Below are 22,516 nucleotides of genomic sequence, written 5' to 3'. Positions count from 1 at the left end.
TCCATAAGAAACTCTTGAAGGGTTTTACTATAATCAAAAGATTACACATGTATTTTTCATTGTCACTTCTGACTTACACGAGTACACAAAGTCGCTCTTAGCTATTCCTTTCATCTTCCCTTCAAATAAAAAATACATAAGTAATATTTTCACTAAGCCACTTTGGATTTTCTTAAGTATTTTATTACTATCATTGTTGACTACAACAAAGAAAGAAATTGTTTATAGATACATGGAAACATGCAATGTGATGTAAATATGATTGAAAAAAAGAATCTAATGGAGAAAGAGAAAAGGAACTTCAAGAATAAGGCTTTCTTTATTATATATATTGATCCACTCCAATTTGAGTTATTTCTAGTTCTCCTTTATGAAACTCTTAAAATGTTCTACCATAGTTAAAAGTTATTGATAGGGTTTAGGCAAATTCATTTCTAAACTCATCTCTCATTGAGATAAAGAAGGCAATGATTTTTTTTCCTTAAATCACTTTTGGCTTTCTCAAGTACTTTATTGTCTACAAAAAAAAAAAGTTCTTTAAAGATACATGGAAAACTCTCCAAGAAAGAATATGAAATATGAACACTCCTTCTAAAGAGAACTTAAAAAAATGTGAAGGATTTACAAGTATAGTACACTCTTGGTTTTTCATCGATCAGATGTTCTACTAACCTAGCACTTAAAAAATTGAGAAGCAATACCACATGTGTAACACATTGTGAGTCTACATAAGATCTTTAGTTGTTTCTACATGGTGAAATTTATATTTATAAATGTTTTGAATAAGGCCATTGAAGATTATGTTCAGATATTTTTTTTTCTTATGCTAGAACTTTAACAAGGGTTGGTAGTCTGTTAGTCGACAACATAATTTGTGGTATCCAAATTGTTAGTCATAAAGTACATTTTATTCTCCACATCCTTTTTTTTGTATTGAAAAAAATAATTTTAGCATACAATTTTAGAAAGAAAAAAAATTGGTCTTTTGCGTCAACATCTTCATTGGGATTCATGAGTTAACTTTTGTTCACACTATATGGTATAATAAATTCAAGTTAAATTTGAGACTTCAATTCATGAAGCTTCTTATGAAACAATTGTCTGAGGCTGGTTGAAATGCATGTGGTCTAATGTTTGACATTTTAGTGAGCAAATGGTTGTATAATGATTTGTTTAGGTAATCAAAACTTATTGTTATTGTTATGATAAAAAAAAGAGGATCATCTTATCAAGATTGAGCAAGATTGTATGGACTAGACTATTTTTAGAAGAATGTAGAATAAGACAGAGATGGATGACGCCACAATCTAGCAGATTGATAAGTCAAGTGAAGATTCGTCACAAATATTAATCTTTGGTAAGAACCAGATGTTTAAGCCAAGAAGAAAGAGAATCCTTTCTTTAATTAAATCAAATTCAATATATGACTCAAAGTAGGTTTTGGCACCTCTATATATAGGTACATAAGTTTAAGAAAATCTGAGAACCTTACAAGAAGGCCCAAGCTCAAAAACATAAAAACATAAACTAATTTATAAAGGAAAGTCCCAAAGTCCAAAAACATAAAACATAACTAATTTCTAAAAGAAAACTCAATGTCTAAAAACATAAACTAATTTTTCTAAAAATTATCCTTCAAATGTGCTCTAATCCATGATCTTCATATCCTTTGAATTTCCAATTGTATATAGCATCAAGAGTCTTGAATATATTTGATCTTCCTATCTCTTTCTCCTTATCCTTGTCATAGGTCCTTTAAATTGTAAAGGTTCATCTTTAAGTTCTTCTTGTATTGAATCTTGAGATAATCCTCTGTCAACATAAGTTGTGTAGATTAAGGTTTCACACCATATGAGTTACCATTGATTTTAAATAAGCTTTGATTATAAGTCAAGTATTAATCTCATGTAAACTTAATCAATACTAATCATTAGAAAGTTTTCATGTCTTATGATTCTTTGGTAATCTCACTAAAGTAATAAATGTATTTGAAAATGTTTATGTGACTACAATTTTTTGTTAAAACAATGAATGGGTTTATAAATATATAAACTCCACATTGTATATCTCATATTCTTGTTTTTGTTATGTTAATTTATCTTTAATATATTTTGTTTTATAGTTTGGTTGTTATGATTGAGTTTCATATATATTAAAAATATAATTAAATATTATATATAGTTATTGTTTTATTATAACACCATTTGAGTAAATAATGTTGGAAATTGAAGAAATTACATAGAAAGAATATATTATGAGAGATGTTATATAAAGTTTGTGAAGTTTGTTTTATGTTTTGACAATAAGTATTTTGTTTGCAAAATTAAGTATTTAATTAATAGTTAGCATTTGGGATGCTAGTTATAAGAAATTGAATATCTTTTAGTTTAATTATTAATTTACGTTTCTTTTAGTTAATATATTTGAAAAATATCTTTTTTAGTTTCTACGTATATAATTTTTCTTAACATTTTTAATTCATGAGAGAGAAATTTAAGAAAAACAAAAAATAGCGTAGAAACTAAAAGAAATTAAAAATGATACGCATAAAACCGTATAAGAAAACTAATTTAACAGATTTTGTTCTTATTTTGGGGACACCCCCTAAGAGGGATTCAAATACGAATACTAGGATAACAAGGACAAAGATGTATAAGGTTAGAAAACAAAAGTAGCCGAGGAAAATGAACTCTTGAGATCAAATTCTTCAATCTCACAATGAGTAACTTCATTTTAGCGTGTAATTGCATAGGCAAAGAATTTTTCTTGAGGATTGAAGGTGACTTGGATTTAAAATTTGAATTTTGAGTTTTCAGTTGTAAAGTTATTTCTAGTATTGGTTACTCACAAAACTTACACTTTTTGAGGATTTGGTGTTCCTCCTTCTAATTGTTGCTGAAACACTGATATGAAAGCCCTTTGAGGACTTCATTTCTTCCGCCAGAAACCAAAAAATTGTTCAATTATGAAATCCTATTAACTTTTCAAGGTTCCTTTTGACCAAGGATTCAAGAAACGTTATGATTATTCTTTCTAATTGTCACATGTGTTGCTTGGTAAAAATCGTATTTTCATTCACATGTTCTTTTTAACTCCAAACAAACTTCTTTGGATGATGAGATGGTCTCAAATTCATTCAGAAAGTAAATCTTAGAGCTTCAAATGATTCTTCTTGTGTAGATACTTTGGTTCCTCCATTTTGAGGTGTGTCATGACTCCAAAATGTTTGTTTAAAGGCTCCTGTCAGAGATCTTCAGGGTTCAATAAACCAGTGATGTGCCAAAATTCTGGTTGAGGGACCAACTTTCTAAGCTATTGTTCCTGACCTTCTGAGCTTATCTTCTTCATTTGAGTTTCTATTCTTCATCTGGCATCATGATGAAGGTTGTAGCTTTCGTAATCATGATATCAAGCCCTTTGTGTTTTCTCAGAAACCTATTCTTTGACACATTCATAAACATACAGGGGTTTTTACTCTTACAAACAATCCCTCCTCTATTTTGTGATGACAGACACTTTTGGACAAATTCAATGTTTCTGAATATTTGAATCAAAACAGTGATGCACATCTTTTCATTTTATGTTCCGAGGGAAAAGCATTTAGTTTATGCAGGTTTCCAAATTTATTATGCAGAGTTCTTGGATGATCTTTGAGAGTTTGAACTACTTCTTAGTTCTCTATACCCTCATAGTCTATAAGAAAAAAGTACTTTTTTAATAGAATAATTAGTTTTTAAAAATTTTAAAATATTTGTAGAAACTTATTTTAATAGAATAATAATATCTAATAAAGTTGGTTATTCGTGTTTCTTATGGCTACCTTAAAGTGTGAAATGACCAAAAGGATGAGGTTTCTCCAGTTAAGATATTTATGTTATGATTATGAGGGTGCAAAGAGAGAAAGTGACAGATTGAAAAATGAGAGTCGGAAGGAGCACAAAAAGAGGCAGTGTTTATTTTGTGTGATGTGGTGTGGTTTACACGAATAAGAGAAACTAAATAATGTGATTGCTACGTTTGGAAATGAAAGGAGGGAACCACAGCAACTAATTCAACCCATGTTGAAGGGTTTTTGTCATGTGGTTCATGACGTGTGGGATGGCCAAGGATTCCAATAATTCAACATTCAAAACATATGGATAAACAAAATAATTTAGTTTGGAACATTGTATGAGAGAATCTTTATCTTTCTTAAATTGCTTCCTCAATACTTTCACGTGTTTTATATTCTTCACTTGTTTTTCTATTTTCTCATTCACTTTTTTTCCTTGATTTGTTGGTTTTCTTTTCCAACCTATAATGATTGAGGATTATGAATGGGTTTCAAGATTAAAGAGTTTCTTTCTTAAATCGTGAACCTGGCATGTACGTATGAACTTGTTCACAGTCACAAAGCCTGATTTGTTCTTTGTATACAACACAAGTGATTCATTGTTTCATGTATAAGACACATGATACATTATTCGGAATCATAACCCTGATTTGTTCTTATGTTTTATGAGGTGGCCAAGTCCCAATATTGAGGAAATGTTTGAGAATGTTTCAATATGATGATGCATACGAATTAGTGTTTCTATTGACTCCTTTAGTGCAGATCCAAGATTGGTTGATTATTCCTAATAATGTCATTTTGTCTTACTGATTTTGGTTTTGTGAGGAACATTATGGCTCTCGTGTTTTTGTATGCAGAGAAGTTGGGGTGATAACCTGTTAAAATTGACAAATATAATATCATAGTTATATTCATGAAGGAAAATTGTAAAGGACTCTTTCTATTTTAAAGTTTTAGGCCCATTTTATTAAAGCGTCCAAGCCAGCCACTTGTTTTCTCATTTTCATAAATCCTTTTCCACTTTAGTTTTCTTCTCCCAACTTTCTTTATTCTTCACAGCTTCTGTTTTTTCCCTCTTTAACACAGTTGCTTCCACTCATTCAAACATAGGTTAAGATTGAGATTGTAGTGGAGTTCTTGTCGAAACAAGCAGAACTTTCGTTCCGTTCATGTAAGTGAATTCCAAATATCTATTTCTTTCTCTTTTTTCCAATTTGGTTGTCTTTGGTTCAATCTTGGGATCTTCATTAGAGCCTTATTTTCATCCATGTGATCATGCTTTTATGCTTGGATGATGTTTGTGTTTATATGAGAATGAATTGTTTGTGGTTTGATATGGATTTCTAGGTTTGCATGTGTGAGCAAGTGAGAAACCTATTGTTCTCGCTCAAGTGAGCAACCCTCGCCTAAGAAAGAATAGCAGAAAACTCACCCAAACTTCTGCTCGAGTTGTCACTCAGACGAGAAGCTTCAGTTTTGAGCAACGAGAAATCTCGCTCAGGCGAAAGGTCTCGCTTAAGCGAGAACCCGCAGAACCTCACAGTGCCCACTATGCGAGCTGGCGAGAATGACTAGCTTAAGTGAGAGAACTTTTGTCGCTTAAGTGAAGTCTTTTAGCTTATGCGAGACTGGTGCAGGGACAGGTTTCATTACTTGCTCTCTTTTATGATTGGTTGTTTTATTCCTTAATGTTATGATATATGATGTAGTACTTGGGACTGTATTTCATATGTTTGGCATGAGATGATAATGTTTTGAGATAACATGTGGATTATATGTTGGAATTTCATGGAGAAATTCCTTTTGATGATAAAGTAGTGTGTGTAGTGACTTAAGAATTCAAGTAAGGTTACATCCTGACACTCTAAAGAATCAATTAGACTCACATATAGTAGATTGTTCGTGTGGAGGGAATAGTAGGAGGTCCTAGTCTCTGGCAAGATAATGATTGTAGATGATCATGGACTAACCTTGTATGTGGTAGGGTGAAACTCATTGGCAATGACTCTGTCATGGTTTGTTATCACATGTTACTTGTGTTTAATAATTTACTTGCTTATTTATATGTCAAAAATTATTTTTCTCTAGCTTACCTTTTTCTTGTTTGTGTTGTGTTTTCTTCTGGTGTTTTTCTTTTCGCGATGATCACCAATGTTGGTGTGAACAAATGAGGAGACTCATGGTGATCGCCCAGATGGTGGAGATGATGTTGTTTATAGTATGTTTTAGTTATTTCTTTTTTTAGCACCTTTGGAACAAACTGATCTTATGTAATTTTTGGCTCGGTTGGGCAAATCTTTTGATAAACAGTTTTACATTTTAAGATATGTTTAAAGCATTGTTTTGTGCCTTTGGTATTCTTTTTTTAGTATATTTTGAGATAACTATATGGTAAATCCTCATATACTTTATGTCGCGTGCTCTATTTTTTTATAATATGTGATGTTTTATTTATTAGAATTCTTTATTAAATGAGATGTAAAAAAAGTGATACTTTGATAAACTTTGACAAAACACCATTTTGGTAAAAAAAAAAACTAAAACTTTATACTTTAACTTTGTAACTTCTATAAAAAAAAAGTAAAAAATTACTCTATCTTGTAACTTTGTCAACTTTGTTAAAAAAACATTTTCAATCCATTAATTCTTTAGGATGTCATCATTAGATCTATTGGAATATAAATATTGTTTATTTAGTATCTATTTTGTCTAAAAAAATCATTTCATTTTTCATTGGATATTCAGGGATATTCACATATATTATTTTTATTTTTTTTTTAAATTTAGATAAAACTATTTCAAAATAAATCTTTAAAATATAAGTTATGATGAAAAAAATAATTTTTAAGGAAAGTTAAATCATATTACTAATTAATATATTAATACTTATAAATTTGGTCTAATTAAAAAATAAATTTAAATAAATTGTAGCAAAATATAATTTTTAAAAAATGAATCTCTTGTAAAATAATTCCTATTTCTTATGTCTAAATAAAAAACATAAAAATATATGAAGTCAAATTTTAAATGATTATTTCATGATTAATAATTCTTTCACTAATAATTTTATTTTGGTCAATTGAATATAAAAAAAAAATACTCAAATAAAATTTATTAATAATTATTAGAGGGTAATGACCATCTGCAAATTGGATATTATGATACTTGTACTTATCCTATTAACAAGTCGGTAATTATATACTCCATACTATTATTCGTTAATATCCATTAAAGATATCCATTTAGTATTTGTTCTTAATTTAGAAGTCTTGATTTAATTTTAGCAAATGAATCATAATAGCTGAGTCAATAATATTAGTTAAATTTATTTTTATTGATATTGATTAATTTTACTTATATAGTTAGATGTAGGATTGAACATAGTTTACTAAACTACATTGATATTAAAAACTATAGTGAACTGGAAACTAGTTTGTTTGAACTAGACTGAAAAATGGTTCAGACAAACTTAACTGAACTATTTTTTGTTCTAATAAATTGAACTATTTTTATTCTAATAAACTGAATTGAATTGTAATATGAATTAAACTAAACTTATATGAACTGACATTTTTTTCAAATTATACTATTTTTAAACCAAACTGGACTATTTTAAATTAAACTGCAATATTTATAAATTGAACTAAATGTAAACTGTTTTTGAATTATTTAACTGAATTATTTAATTGCATTTCAATTAAAATACCTGAAAAGATAGTATTACCCACTTCATTCATAATATAAGTTTCTCTTAAACTAAATAAAAAGGCAGAAAACAAAGTAGATAATAAAGGTGTCTCTATTAAAAATATATCTTGAAATATAAGTTGCATTATAAAATAGAACTAAACTTTACTCTAATTTAGTTGTTGAACACGTAAAAATGAAACAATTATGTGTTCTGCATAATTAAGATTAAAATGTATTTTTATAAATATATTGACATTGAGCAACAAAATTTAGAGATTAATTTATATTTACCGTACAAAGCAAATTATTTATTCAGTTATTCAATTGACATGATACCAAACACTTCAAAAACAATGACATTCAATTTTGAATTAAAACACTTCATAAATTTTAAACTAATTTAACTCATCGTAGATACACATTTCTATCCTCTTAGCAAAATATTATTGGTTCAATGTTTTCCAAAATATATTTTAAAACTTCATAAGATTTCTAAAACGTTTCAAAATATTTTAAAGAAAATATCATTTCTGAATATAAATGTAAAAACAATATTAAAATTTTTTTAAACAAATTCTCCTTAAAAAAATTTGAAAAAATAACATTACATAAGATATTAAAATAAAATATGCTAACAGAAATATTTATATTTATTATATTAATTTCAATATTTTAATTACTTTTTAAGTTATAGAAAACTTTAACAAAAATAAAAAATTATAAAAATGTTAGTTATTGGTCACAAAACTTAACTGCTAAATCGATTTTTTAAAATTATAACATAAACATAAAATTAGGTAATAAAATTCATTCAAAATAAAATAAAATCTACATGAATTTATAATTTCTTTTAATAAATTAAATATAAATATTTATATTTATTGTGAAAAGAAAATAAAGAAAATAAAAAAATAAAAAAAAAAGTTAAAACAAAAAAAGAAGAAAAAGAAAGACTTTTGAACGAAAAAGCAGAATGTAAAACACAAAACTCATGACTATGGGTGGCAAAACGGGTCAGCTCACGTTTTGGCCCTACCCGTATATGGCCTGTCAAAAAAGAGTTGGGCCGAGCTGGCCTATCAAACAAAAACGGGTCAATAATCACAATATTTCCAATATAGAATGGGCTAACGGGCCGTGTCAGGCTGGCCCATCTAGTTTTTTTTTTCTTTTTTTTAATTTTTTAAAAGTTTTTTAATTTGTTTTCAAATTTTTTAAATTTTTTTAAATTTTGTTTATATATACATATAAATTATTATTAAATTCATATTTAATCATATTAAACTTAAAATAGTTATTAAATTTTCATATTAAATTATTCAATTATAACTAATAATTCAAACTTAATTTGTAGGTGTTAATGATTTAAATTACAATATTATTATATATTTATACATTTAAAATATATAATATCAAAAATTAATCTTTTTAATTATTTTTATTTTATTTTTTTGAAACGGATCAACGGATCAAGACGAACTGGCCTGTACTTTGGCTCGTCAAATTGACGGACTGGACAAAATAGATCAGAACAGATTGACGGGTTGAAATTTTAATCCAATCAATTCCTTTTAACATGGACTAACGGACTGATATGTTAAACCCAACTTGTTTTGCCACTGGTACCCATGACCTTAACATTTAATGCTAATTCTAATATAACTTGATACTTTGCCTTGGTTTTTTCTTTCACATCAATGACAAACTTGTTAGGAGTTTAACTTTTCAAAATTGAACTTTTTTTTTAATACAGTTCAATTATTATTATAAATAATTTAGTGTTTTTGTTTAATACAGTAAAATTAATTATATAATTTATATTTAATAAAATATATAAAAATGTTAAATATAATTTTTGTACTTTATGTAAAAATATAATTTTTATAAAATATTTAAAAAATTTATAACTTTATAATTTTATAAAGTATAAAATTATAAAATGATATGATTATAAGTCATAAAATTAAAAAATTAAAAAATATTAAATTATAAAATTATTAAACTATAAATTTAAAAAATTATAAATTTTTAAAATCATAAAATTTATATTCATATTTTATATTTCATAATTTTATAATTTATATTTTTTCGTAATATTATATTTTTTAAATTTTTAAATTTTAAATTTTATAAATTTATAACTTTTATTAGCTTCAGGATTAATTTTAAGTATATACAACAATAAATTCTCGAGATAGAATTTGTTATTATGATAATTTATGATGTGATGATATTTAAATGAAAAATATTAACAATAAATATTCAATTAAAAAATTTTAAAAATTTAAAAATTTAATAAATTACAAAAATTTAATAAAATTCAATTAAAAATTTTAAATTTATCAAAAATACAAAACATAATTAAATCTAAATAGTATAAGTGTCTATTGAAACGATATTATATATTAACCTGTAAATTATATTCCTTCAATCTTATTTCAAAATAATAACATTTTTTTTGCCGTTGTGCTTAATGCGGACAAAATTATTTAAAATACAATGAAATTTAAAATTATTAAATAAACTAAATTCTAATCCTGAAAGTGCAAGGCCCGGAAAACTACTATGAATGATGAAGAGGACAAAAACTGAACTTTTGTTCCCTTAATACCTTTTCTATTCATTTGATAGACTTGCCGACACTTTTCAAAAGTAAAAATTTTCTTAAACATTAGTACAATTAATTTTGATAAACATGATTTGAAATGGTTGATGTAATTCAAATATATGTTTAAATTAAGTTTAACCATGAATTTTTGCATTAATCAATAATTAGATTATCTCCCAAAAAAACTTAGATTCACATTCTCTTCCATTACTTTGAGCAAAAATAAATAATGGCATTAACCAACTAATTTAAAAATAACCACGATTGTTTTAATTTTAACTTATCGAATTAATAATGTGTCACGTAATAATTAATATCAGTTCAACAAGCAATAATGATTACCCACAGAGAAAAAAAAAAAAAAACAGTTCCAAGTCAAAGGAGGGGAACCAAACAAATCACAGTAAGATTACATTGTCACAACAACCCATAAAAAAGTACAGTGAGGAACAATGAATTTGTTACATAAGAATAAGAATGATGATAAAAAAAAAATCTAAATATTTGATATTCTCTTCTCCCTCACTCCAAGTCACCCCACCCATGCATATCCCAAGAAAACAAAAAACCTTAGTCACAGAAGAGTACAGTGACCAAACACGACCGAAGAAGATTGGAAAAAAAGAGAGAAGAAAACACGAAACACAACCACCTCAACTCCACACATGTAACAATTGTCGGAGAATCAGAAGAGAAGAGCAAATGCAAGAACAAAGAGAGAAGAAAAGACGGTGGAAATAGTTGTTGTAGCATCAGATGAAGGACCTGGGGCAGGTGCATCAGCAGCTGAAACCCTAGTTGCTGCCATCACCAACATGGCAATAACCAAAGTCAAAAAAACCTTCATCTTCAGTGCCTCCATTGCTCAAAGTTGTTACCTTTTTTTGTGTTCTCTTCTTTTGTTTGTTGCAAGTGGAAAAGAAGGTTATGGAGTGGCAGTTGGAAAACATGGTGGGGGATTGGGTGGTCTTATATAGATGCGGGCAGCGAAAAAAGACGGGCAGCTGCCCACACTTTCTTGCTGGCGACAGGTTCGAGGTTGCGGGCAGCCGCACCTGCCCGGTTTGTTGGACAGAGTGTCTCCATTCGATTTCTCGCTGCGATACAGCTGTCGCCAACGGTTTGTGGGGCTAACTTTTTTTATATAAAATAATAAAAAATTAAATTGATTTTTTCTTTTTACACATTAAAAAATTATGCTACTTTTTTAAAATTCGCTTTGTGGTTGTGGTTGGCCACCATTTCTAGTAGAAGTTTGGGGGTAATAATGTAAATAAAGTATCAAAACTATGAAGTTGGTATTCATTGTATTAGGAGAATTTAAGAAAAGGATTATGTAACTTCTTTTTGGTCAAATGTCAACTAGTTAATAGACTTATAATAGTTGTTTCAATAAATGTATTATTTTTCTGTGCAATCAACATGTTGAGCATAATAAATAGCTATGCTTTAACTTGAGGAGGGATAATAGCATGAGTTGTATGTACTATAATTATTAAGATTTATTCGTTGTAATAGTTATAACTAATCTCATTAGTTTAGTATTCTTTTGCATATATGTTAGAAATAATTCTATTTTTGCAAAAAATGTGATGGTATCTCTTTGAAAACACGTGGGAATAAATGAAAATCATGGAAATATAATTTTATTTTATAATACTATTGTTTTAGAATATTTAAAAGAAGGTATGGTTTTTCACAAATACAATAAATAAACTATTCTTGAATTTAAACAAATCTAGTAACATACCAATAACATATAACATATTTATCTTTCATATTATATATATATATATATATATATATATATATATATAATTAATTAATTAATTAACAAATTAAGGGTTAGTAATTTTTAAATAGTCTGATTTGTTCACACTCTATTTGGAGAGGTAGTAATCAAAATTTGAAAGAAACAATGGAATATTTGGTTGTGTATGTTATGATTTGGACATTGATTATTTCGAAGTCAACAGATTAATTAACTTATTCTCTCAACCCATGTGTTCATCATTATCGTAAATGTTCTTTCTAAAAACACATTAGCTTTTTTTCTAAAAAATAATATTATATCACTTCTAAGCATTTTAATATAGTATTAAACGGATGAGGTATATTTTCTAGAATCAAATTTTTGTTAATCATGTTTACAGTGTAATGCATAGTTTAGTTGTTTATAAATTTTTGAGAAATTAAACTCTTCAAAATTATGGAAAAATTGGTAATTATCAGAAAATAAATACAGTGGTTAAAAACCTAATACTACAATTGTAATAAAGAAAATGTTCAATAATGTAATACAACTCAAATCTTTATTTAAAAAAAAAAAAACATCTATTGAAAAGTGTGTGTATATAATATATAATTTATTTAGTAGTTATTCATTTTAGAGACAAAGGGGTATAAATAAAATGATAAAATGATGAGAGAGATATTTTGTATATGCATCATTAATGGCATTGCATTGTACACCTCTAAATGAGAGTTGCATAAGAACCTCACATTCACCATTTCCCTTACCCTTGTACGAATGAATACCCATCATAATTCTATGGGTGAGCCTCATAACATCAACATCTTGCTCTATTTTTTAGGTAATATTTTTCTTCTTTTCTCACTTTTCTCAAACTCAAATAAATTATTTTACTTCTGAATATCCTGAGTGTGCTTTGTGTTTATCTACTCATTTGAGTATTCAAAAATACATCTAATGATTGAATCGATCATCTCCATATGGACCATATAACTCATTTAAATTCAAAATATGTTTTATCAACGCAGAATAATTTGTTCTTTAAGCGTGTATTAGCAATTTGATGTCTAAAATATGAATTTTTTAAGAAAACAAATTATGGAAAGAAACCAATTTCGTGTAATACTAAGAATACTATGAAGTAATTAGTAATTATTAGTTGTTTCACAAAAGCAAATGTATCATTAGCAAGGAAATGTAGTCTTGAACTTCACACTTATAGACACTAGAGAAGAGAAAGAGAATTTGTGATTTCCATATTATCCATTGCCATCTTCAAGAAATGTTCTTATTTATTTTATAATATTTTATAATATTATCACTAAATTGACATTGGCTCATTTGCCAAAGTACTTTTCCCAACCAATCTTCTCGTCATGAAAAGTTTGTACGATGACTTAAACTAAGAATACCATAATTTATAGAGATAACTAAGTTTGATGATTTTGAGTATTTTTAATGAATTCTTTATCCAATTCTTTGTCGATCAATTCTTTTTTTTCTAATTGGGTGACATAGATATTATTATATCTCGTCATCTTGCTTATTTATCTATTTATGTTAAAAAATTATGAGATTATGTGATTAATATAAAATGATATTATCACACAATTTGTATTATTTTCATTGAAAATTTGTTAGATGATAACATTGATTTGATTAATGGTAGTTAGGAGAACAATGTCTTGATTGTCATAAATCATGATAATTTCATCATCCAACATGTTTTCAATTAAAACAATAAAAATCACTTATCATTTTATATTAACTCCACTAGTACCATTTTGATATTAACAGAAAAACATCATATGTATTAAAATATGAAAACAAATAAACAAGACGTGAAACAATATAACATATAAGTCATCAATTAACAAAAAAAGCTAAATAACAAAAACTAAATTAAAAAGTATAAAATTTTAAATACTCCAAAGGAAGAAGATCTAACATTGGACTCAAATAAACTCAATTTAAAAATATCAAATTTATCATAGAAATGAAACTTAAATAAGCCTGATTAATAAATAACTTGTAATGTTAACATTGGCTTTAAATGAATGTTAACCAAACATTAAACCCCACATATCGAAACAAAAGTGATTTTAACAATGATGGAGAAGAAAACGTGAATTGTACACTTTGTGCTTAACTAGAAACGGTGGTTTACTAACCATATACCCAAAATAATTGAGAAGCACAAAGTTACTTACATAGTGTTGTGTCAAATCTATGGCCCTAACGGTTGCTTCATGTTATTTATAAAGAGAGCATGAATACGTGCCACCCCACACCAAATTCAAACCTTAATAGCGCTAACTATTGCTTTTGCAACTTTAAATTTTTCAAAAAGGAGCGTTCATAACGGTATAGGTTTTGCATTTAAAAATGTGAGAATGAAGAGATTTTGATTCTTGAGTTGATCACCTAACATGGAATAGTGGGACCCTGCACCTATTTTCCACTGAAATTGTGGCATTGGCTTTAAATATGGAGTGAGGAAGTTCAATGGGACAATAATAGGAAGAAACAAATAACAGAAGAGAACAAGACATATATAATTTTCCAAGAATGGACCCCGAACGAAAGTTCAAAACAATGGTCCCCTAACTTGCTTCCCAACTTAGCAACGTTCCAACTTTGTTTTTTGTCCATGTGTCTTCGAATCTCCTTGTTAAATCATGGAGTCACCACTAGTACATTTCTCAAAAAATCTACCTCATTTTTTTTTTGTTTAATGTGTTTTGTTGGAAAATTGTGAAAGTGAAATATATGTGTCAAATTTATTATGGACTAGCTTATCCCCAAGAAAATAAATCAATAACCAATATTTTCAACAAATTATAATTAGTTTATGTACAAGTTAAATGTAAGAATTTAGAAAAATTTATGAGAAAAATTTTACAAACTAATTTATGTTTAATGTTAACTCATGGAAAATTTTATTTCATTTATATTATTTTCTCCTAATATATATATATATATATATATATATATATATATATATATTAGTAAAAAATATTTTGATTCTTTATTCAGTAATGGTGCTCGGATCCCACATCAAAGTAGATTACTTCAAGATAATGTAGAGGCATTGATGTGTCTCCAAGACTGGTTATAGACCAACATGGAAGGTAATGAAATTAACATTTTTACTTAGATATTTTAATTAAGTGATTGTTAGAATTTTTTAATGAACTTCTTATGTTTTCAGGCTCTTTTAGATTAAAATTGGACAACATGAAACTTTATACAATGTTGCAAGAGGTGGACATTGATGAAGTTAATAATTTCTTTAATATTTCATTCAAAAATAAACTACAATATAAATTGTTAGTGATTTTTTATTTGTTTGTTTTTCAGAAATCAATTGGAGAGAGTGTGTTTGTTGATCTAAACACTAGTTATGGTTAAATATATATTTTTTAAAATATTTTTGTAAATATTTGCGGGTACCCGTGGATACCCGCGGATATGAAAAAAATAGGCGAGGCGAATATTTATCCAGTGGGTAGGATATGGGAGAGCTACTACCCGTACCCTACCTGCCCCGTTGACATCCCTATATATATATATATATATATATATATATATATATATATATATATATATATATATATATATATAAATTCATGTATTCGGACCTTTTAATTTGGTCAACATAGTCATTAAACACATCACCTAAAAGCTAACGTTGTTGGTTTTGGAGGACGTATTCCATGCATTGCCAAAATATAAAGATGAATTTGATATGAACTTTGAGAGAAGGACATATTTCAATTTTGCATGTAAGTACAAGGACTAAAAATATACTTAGTCCTAACTTAATCTACAAATAATCTACTTTAAGATATAAATCTAGAGTAGTGAGGAGTTTTAGCTCCAATGGTGAGTGAATGACTCATAAGCTACGTGTGTGAATTGCAGTTGAGAACCTGATATTTGCTTAGTTCTTGGAGAGCGAAAGGATAGAAACTCTATAAGAGAGTGTGAAAGTAGTTTATCAGGTGGTTTTGTATGAGTCAACACTTTACACTAAGACCATTTGTATGTTGAATTGGTGTTTGAGTTCACTTGTATTTTTAATTGGTGTTTGAGTTTATTTGTGTGTTGACCTAGTGTGTAAGATCGTGAGTGGTTGCATTGTTGCTTTGATAATGTGTTTTGAGCTATTGTGTAAGATAACATGTGTTATGAACAGTAGAATATGATCACGAGTGTGGTTAGAATCTTGGTTGAGGGAGTGTGGTTAGATTTAACAGGGATTTAATGTTGTTGTGGATGCGTGGAGCTTTAACAACTCTTCAATCCGCAAAAGGTGGGCTTCATCAACGGAATAATTAGTTTCCTCTTCTGCATGTTTAGGCCTCCGAGATCTTCTCCACCTAACTCAGTTATGTTATTTTTCTGCTCGTGTTTTTTGGCTACGCGTGATAGGTTTCTAACTTCATCCATCACCTATAAATAGGTGTTCTTATGCCTCTCCAAAATCATCTTCAAGTGTGCTTCAATCTCTTTCACCTTTTTCTCTCAATATTTTTTTCTCCTCTCTTTGTTTTATTATCCTGGGTTTGATCATTTACTCTTTTTAAAGTACTTTGCTAGTTCTGAGGTCCTCGGAAAATTCAAGAAGTTCCTATTGTATTATGGAGGACTTGCGCAATACACTACGAATAAATCATTAAGGACGATGAATCTACACGCCTCAGGAAGTCCATCTAGTTCGTGTTTTTGTCAACTTTTACAACAATATGTTAGGGAGAGTCTTTCATTACTTTAGTAGTTGTAATTTAAAAGTGAGCTTCTTATTTTATAATTGATTTCAGGTTAAGAATATTAAGTTTTGATGTTTCAATATATTTAATAAATAAAGTTTTAGTTACGTTTTTAAGACGAGGATAACATAGTTAAGTAGTAGTATTTTGTTAACTATCATTGACATCCTAGACAAATCTAGAGTAATGAAGATTCTATATTCCTCCCCTGATTAGACATACCAAGTTTAAAAGTCCTGTATGTGAAGCCTATAAAGTAGGGATAACAAATAAACTCGCCCATGTAGGTATTGTTTGAACTCGTTCTCTTTTTTACGAAGAATCCCCACATTGACAGGGTAAGGGTATAAGTAATACCCGATTTTTTCAATGGGGATGAGTATATACAAATTCGCCTCATCCCCATTTCTATACTCGTCATAATATTCATCCTCACTCTCATCCTCGTCCTCGTTTAAATTATTAAAGGGTTAAATATGTTTTGGGTCCCTTAACTTTCGGCGAAAATTGGAATTAGTCATTCTTCAAAACTTTGGCACAATTTAGTCCCCCAACTTTAGAGCTGCATGGATTTAATCCTTTTAACCAAATTTTGTTAAGTTTATTTAACATTTCAAACGCATTTCATGATAGCATTTGAGTTACTTATATTGTTTCACACATTTTTGCTTCAATTTTAGCTAAGAAACTATCATGAAACACATTTGAAACTTCAATTAAACTTAACAAAATTTGGTTAAATGAACTAAATTCACGTAGTTTTGATGTTGGGAGACAAAATTTGGTCAAAGTTTCGAAGAGGGACTATCACTTAAAGTTAAAGGACCAAAAACATATTTAACCCATTATTAAACATTCATAATCTAATTAGTAACCTTTTATATATATATATATATATATATATATATATATATATATATATATATATATATATATATATATACACACACACACACACACTACACAGTTTCTATTTGTTTATTTCTTCTAGTTTTTTGACCTCTCGTGAAAGGCATTCATATCTTCAAGATATTTTTCTTATTACAACATTTGTGCAATTACGTTTAAATGATGTATGTCAATTAAATATTTTTAAAGTCTCAAATTTGAATATTTATACTCTTTTCTAATATTTTTTTATCTAGAATGTTTAACTCTCAATTTAAGTATTCAATAACATAAATCTTTCATTTACTAGGTAGTATACAAAAACTTATCTTCTTTATTATCATATTATTTATTTTTGTTTCATTTGAAAAATTATTTTGTTTTACTAAAACAATTTTCGTTATCTCTCAATTGTTCGACTAGGTTGATATTTGCAAAGTCTTCTTAGATCTCTAATGTATTTTTTATCTTATCATACCCTTAATTATATATTTGTTTTTCTTTTATGTGATTTTCATTTACTAGGTAATATATATATATAACTTATCTTCTTTATTATCTTATTATTAATTTTTGTTTCATTTGAAGAATTCTTTTCTTTCACTAAATTTTTTTTTGTTATCTCTCAACCGTTCGATTAGGTTGATATTTAAAAAGTCTTCTTAGATTTCTAAGGTATTTTTCATCTTATATTATCCTTAATTACACATTTGTTTTTCTTTTATGTGATTTTATTCAATGGTTTATCACATTGTTTCTAAGACACATATTTGATTTTTTTCAATATTTTTATTTGTTGTTTATTTTTATAATGTAGAATACTATTTTGATATTTTTTATATAATTATTTTTATTTTCTAACTCATTATCATAAGTGTAATTTTATCACTATAATTATATAAATAAATTTTATTTACTATAATATAATAATTTAATATAATTACCATGAATCTTTTTTATCATCACCCACCATATATTGAAGTTCAAAAGATGAAATATCTATGTTAAATTTCAATTATTATTTGTTTAATCTTTGTTCTTTGGATGATTTTGATCAAGTGATGTATAATACTCTTTATTAGTGTATAAAAAAAATCATTAAAATTCAAAAAAATTGAATTAAAGAGACATTTAAAATATTTTTTTAATTTAAATATTTGTTTTCCTTTTATAAATATTTTTAAATTTTATCAACTAGGTTACATCAATGTTTTCAAATTTAATACATGTTTTGGTTCTCAGAAAATTTTATTTGGTATTCTAATTTGAAAGTATACAATTATAATTTCTTTCTAAATATTTGACATTGAAAAAACGAGAACTTTTTCCTTTTTGATATTAAATATTTAATAATATTATGTTTTTTTATAATTTTTTATTATTATATAAAAATTAATTAATTGATATTCAAATAGTAAGAGAATGAGTATGAGTATGGGTACAAACATATACCTATTAACTGGTAGAGACATAGATGAGACAAAAATTTGATAGCAGTTAAATTTGGATATGAGAAATGTGATACTTTTTTTTTTCTCTAAGAATGAATGTGGGATAGTGAAATCATTCCTCATCTTTCTCATCCTTGCTAAGAAAAATAATATTTATACAAGTGGAAAAGTAAAACCTACTAATTCTATAAAAGACCTAAAAAAATAAAATGAAAGTAGTTTTAGAAGAATGATTATTAAAGATAACTAGCGCGAACACAGACGCTACCGCGCATGTGTGTATGTATTTTTTAAACATGCATGATATTATATTAGTAGGTGATGATATTGTAATGTTATTAAGTTAATATATAAAATAAAACTATATTTATTAAAAATAAAGTGAAATATATCAATAAAGATGAGAGAATAATTGTTGATAAATAGGAAAAAAGAGAAAAATCATAGATAGACAATTTTATAGAAAACTTGTAAAAATAACGGTCAATTTTTAAAAATTTAATAAATAATTATATTTTGAAGGGTGAAATTGGAATTTTAAAATGTGGACACAAAAGAGGGAATCCTCTTTATATATTGTTATAAATTAAAAATAAAGTGAAATATATGAATAAAGATGAGAGAATAGTTGTTGATAAGTAGGAAAAAAGAGAAAAAACAGAGATAGACAATTTTATAAAAAGTTTGTAAAAATAACGGTCAATGTTTAAAAATTTAATAAATAATTATATTTTGAAAGATAAAATTAGAATTTTAAAATGTGGATACAAAAGAAAGATCCTCTTTTATATATTGTTATAGATATATAATAAAATAGTTGAACTTTCTATTTTATAACCTTAAAACTTAACTCATATTATTTATTCTTCTTTTGTACGTATAATATTTTTGAAATCATTTTTATAAAAAATGTTTATATCCTGAAAATTTTGATTTACAATAGAAATTACTGATTATATACTTATCTGTTTAGAAACTGAGAATTAATTTATTTAATAACCATTCATCTCAATACATATTCAAAAGGCGAAATATTTCTGGTTATAGAATATACTAAATATAAATATGGAATTGTAGTCTAATAACATTTGAACAATGGATAAATAAAAATCTGACATATTTAAGAATTACAAAAGTTATATATTTAAGATTATTTAAATTGATTATTTTATATATAGGGATAACAATCAGAGATAGATTTAGGCTTAATTGTACTTATTCTTGTTTCCAAAATGAAAACTTAATCTTTAATTGTACTTATTCTTGTTTTTAAAATGAAAACTCAATCTTGTTGTTGTCCTTGATATATAATGAGTATAAAATTTGTGACTCATATTTATATTTATGTTAAATATAGATATACAAAATATGTATAAAATATTTTTTTTATAACAAGTATTAAAAAATTATAATATTAATAATTCAATGTTTTCAGAACACATATTTTATTTTCTTAATGTCAAATTATAATGAAAAATTATAATTATATAAATTTTAAAATGATAGGAATTAGAACAAAAGTGAGATAGATATTTACGTACTTAAAATACTATACTACAACACATGACATTTAACTCTTAAAATACTATTCCGTTCTTTAAATTAACAAACTATTGAATTAAAAAGGAGTATTTTATATCATGGCATTTCGATAAAAATATGTTCAGGAAATACTCAAACATTTATCTTTCTTTTTGTCTGGTTCAACAAAAGGTTACATTTAACTATTTTCAATGTTAGAAGATTAGTAATCATGTTTGTTCTTTAACAATTTTTACAAGTCTTTCTTCGTAGGGGTTCACTTTTTTATCTTTATTTAATATAGATTCACAATACTTAAACTATTTATTTGAACTCTCAAACTATTATTTGAAAAGAATATTAGGGGTTGGGATAAATAATATAACGAAACATTGACAGCAAAATTATTAATGAACAATTCAGCTTATAACGCTTTCTTAACCATTAAATTAATGGAGAGTGTTCACCTTCTTAGTTATTTGGAGAATACAAAAAATCATATCTAACGAGCTAATAAACTCAATTTGAATTTAAAAACAAAACTCAATCGGCAACAATAATTATTAATTAAAAAAATATAATTTTACACTAAAAATATCAAATCCCCAATAACTAAAACAAAGAAAGTAGCAAGCAATCAAATAATAACATTGATAATTATTTAAATTAAAACAAATAAAAAACTAAAGCTTAAGTGATAAATCAATCCCAAATGAAGAATTAGGATTAGAGGTTCCTTCTTGTTTGGATTGACCACCAAAGTTCACAGTATTGAACGGAGGAGACAAGGTTGGGTTTGATTTGGTTGCAACATTTGTATAGGATTTACTAAGAAAATGAGTGTTTGGTCTAATAGTAAGATTATGACCTTGTTTTCTCAAAGTTTTGTCATTTTCCATACTCACAATTTCATTATTTGCATTCAAATCTTTCTTCCTCAATCCATCAAGAGAAGAATGACCAAACCTAAACCCTAACGAGAATGAAAGGTACGAAGGCTTATGAATCATAGATTCCATTCGAACCCCAAGTGTTCTACTATAAGATCCATAAAAGGAGTTTGTGAGATAAGGATAGTAGAGAAAATGAGGGTATCCAAAAGTACCAACTTCAATCCCTTGATGACCCTTTGCAAGGGCACGTTCTTGTTTATGGGCATTTTGATGCCCTCCCAAAGCTTGTGAAGAAGAAAACTCTTTCTTACAAAAATTACAAGAAAAAGTCTTAGTCTTTGATGGTTTCACTTCATTGTTATTCTCATATTTTCTTTTGGTGGTGTAATTTTCCCTAGAAGAAGATGAATTCCCTGTGTTTATCACATTGAAAAAATCAAATACCTTTGACTCACGAACTGGTTCATCATTCAAAAGTTTAAGATAATCCACTACCATATAGGATTTAGAATTGGAAGCTTGATCTTGTTTAGATTTGTCAACCTTCTCCTCCATTGTTGTTACTTCTTCATTCTTTTGTTCTTCAACACTTGGTTTGTGAAAAATGTCTTGGGAGGGGACAGAGATACTAGAGCCTTCAAAAGAACATTCTTCCAAATTGTGTAATGATAATGATGATGATGATGATGCCATAACACAAAGAGAAGGATAAAAGTTATTCACTCTTTTGAATTTGTGGTAGTGATTGAATAAAGAAGAGATATCACCATAGTTATGTATTTAAAGATTAATGTTAATACAAATATATTCAATGAATGAGAAATGAGATCTCATCCGTTATTATTTTACCAAAATTTTTGAAAAGGTATGAACTAGTTTTGACCAATTTATTTTATTTTTTTATAGGCAGACCAATTTATGTATATATAAATATTCCTAAAATGATTTTATTATCCAATGTATCTAAATACTCAAATACTTCCATTCATTCCATAACCACTATGCCACTAGTTATAAAAATAGCTTATGTGTAACTCAAATTTAAAGTCAAACAAGTACGTAGCAAAACTTTCAAAAATTACTTGTTCAAATGTAATTAGTGGAACGT

The 22,516-nt window shown here is 26.9% G+C and overlaps 2 protein-coding genes across 2 annotated transcripts; both read right to left on the bottom strand.

The window, feature by feature from the left end:
• Window positions 1-10,515: 10,515 nt before the first annotated feature.
• LOC114177315 (arabinogalactan protein 14-like) lies at window positions 10,516-11,082 on the bottom strand. Its single transcript, XM_028062607.2, has one exon. It carries the CDS (start codon window positions 10,990-10,992, stop codon window positions 10,816-10,818), a length of 177 nt encoding a protein of 58 aa, XP_027918408.2. The 5' UTR covers window positions 10,993-11,082; the 3' UTR covers window positions 10,516-10,815.
• Window positions 11,083-21,198: 10,116 nt separating this feature from the next.
• Window positions 21,199-22,101, bottom strand: LOC114190118 (uncharacterized). Its single transcript, XM_028078891.2, has one exon. The coding sequence runs from the start codon at window positions 22,099-22,101 to the stop codon at window positions 21,199-21,201; it is 903 nt and encodes a 300-aa protein (XP_027934692.2).
• Between the last annotated feature and the right edge of the window lie 415 nt (window positions 22,102-22,516).

Source organism: Vigna unguiculata, chromosome 1 (genome assembly GCF_037176805.1).
Source record: "Vigna unguiculata cultivar grain cowpea cultivar isolate G323 ecotype 2 chromosome 1, ASM3717680v1, whole genome shotgun sequence".
NCBI lineage: Eukaryota > Viridiplantae > Streptophyta > Magnoliopsida > Fabales > Fabaceae > Vigna > Vigna unguiculata.
Note: the sequence above shows the minus strand (reverse complement) of the source record. Positions and strands in the feature narration are given on the sequence as shown.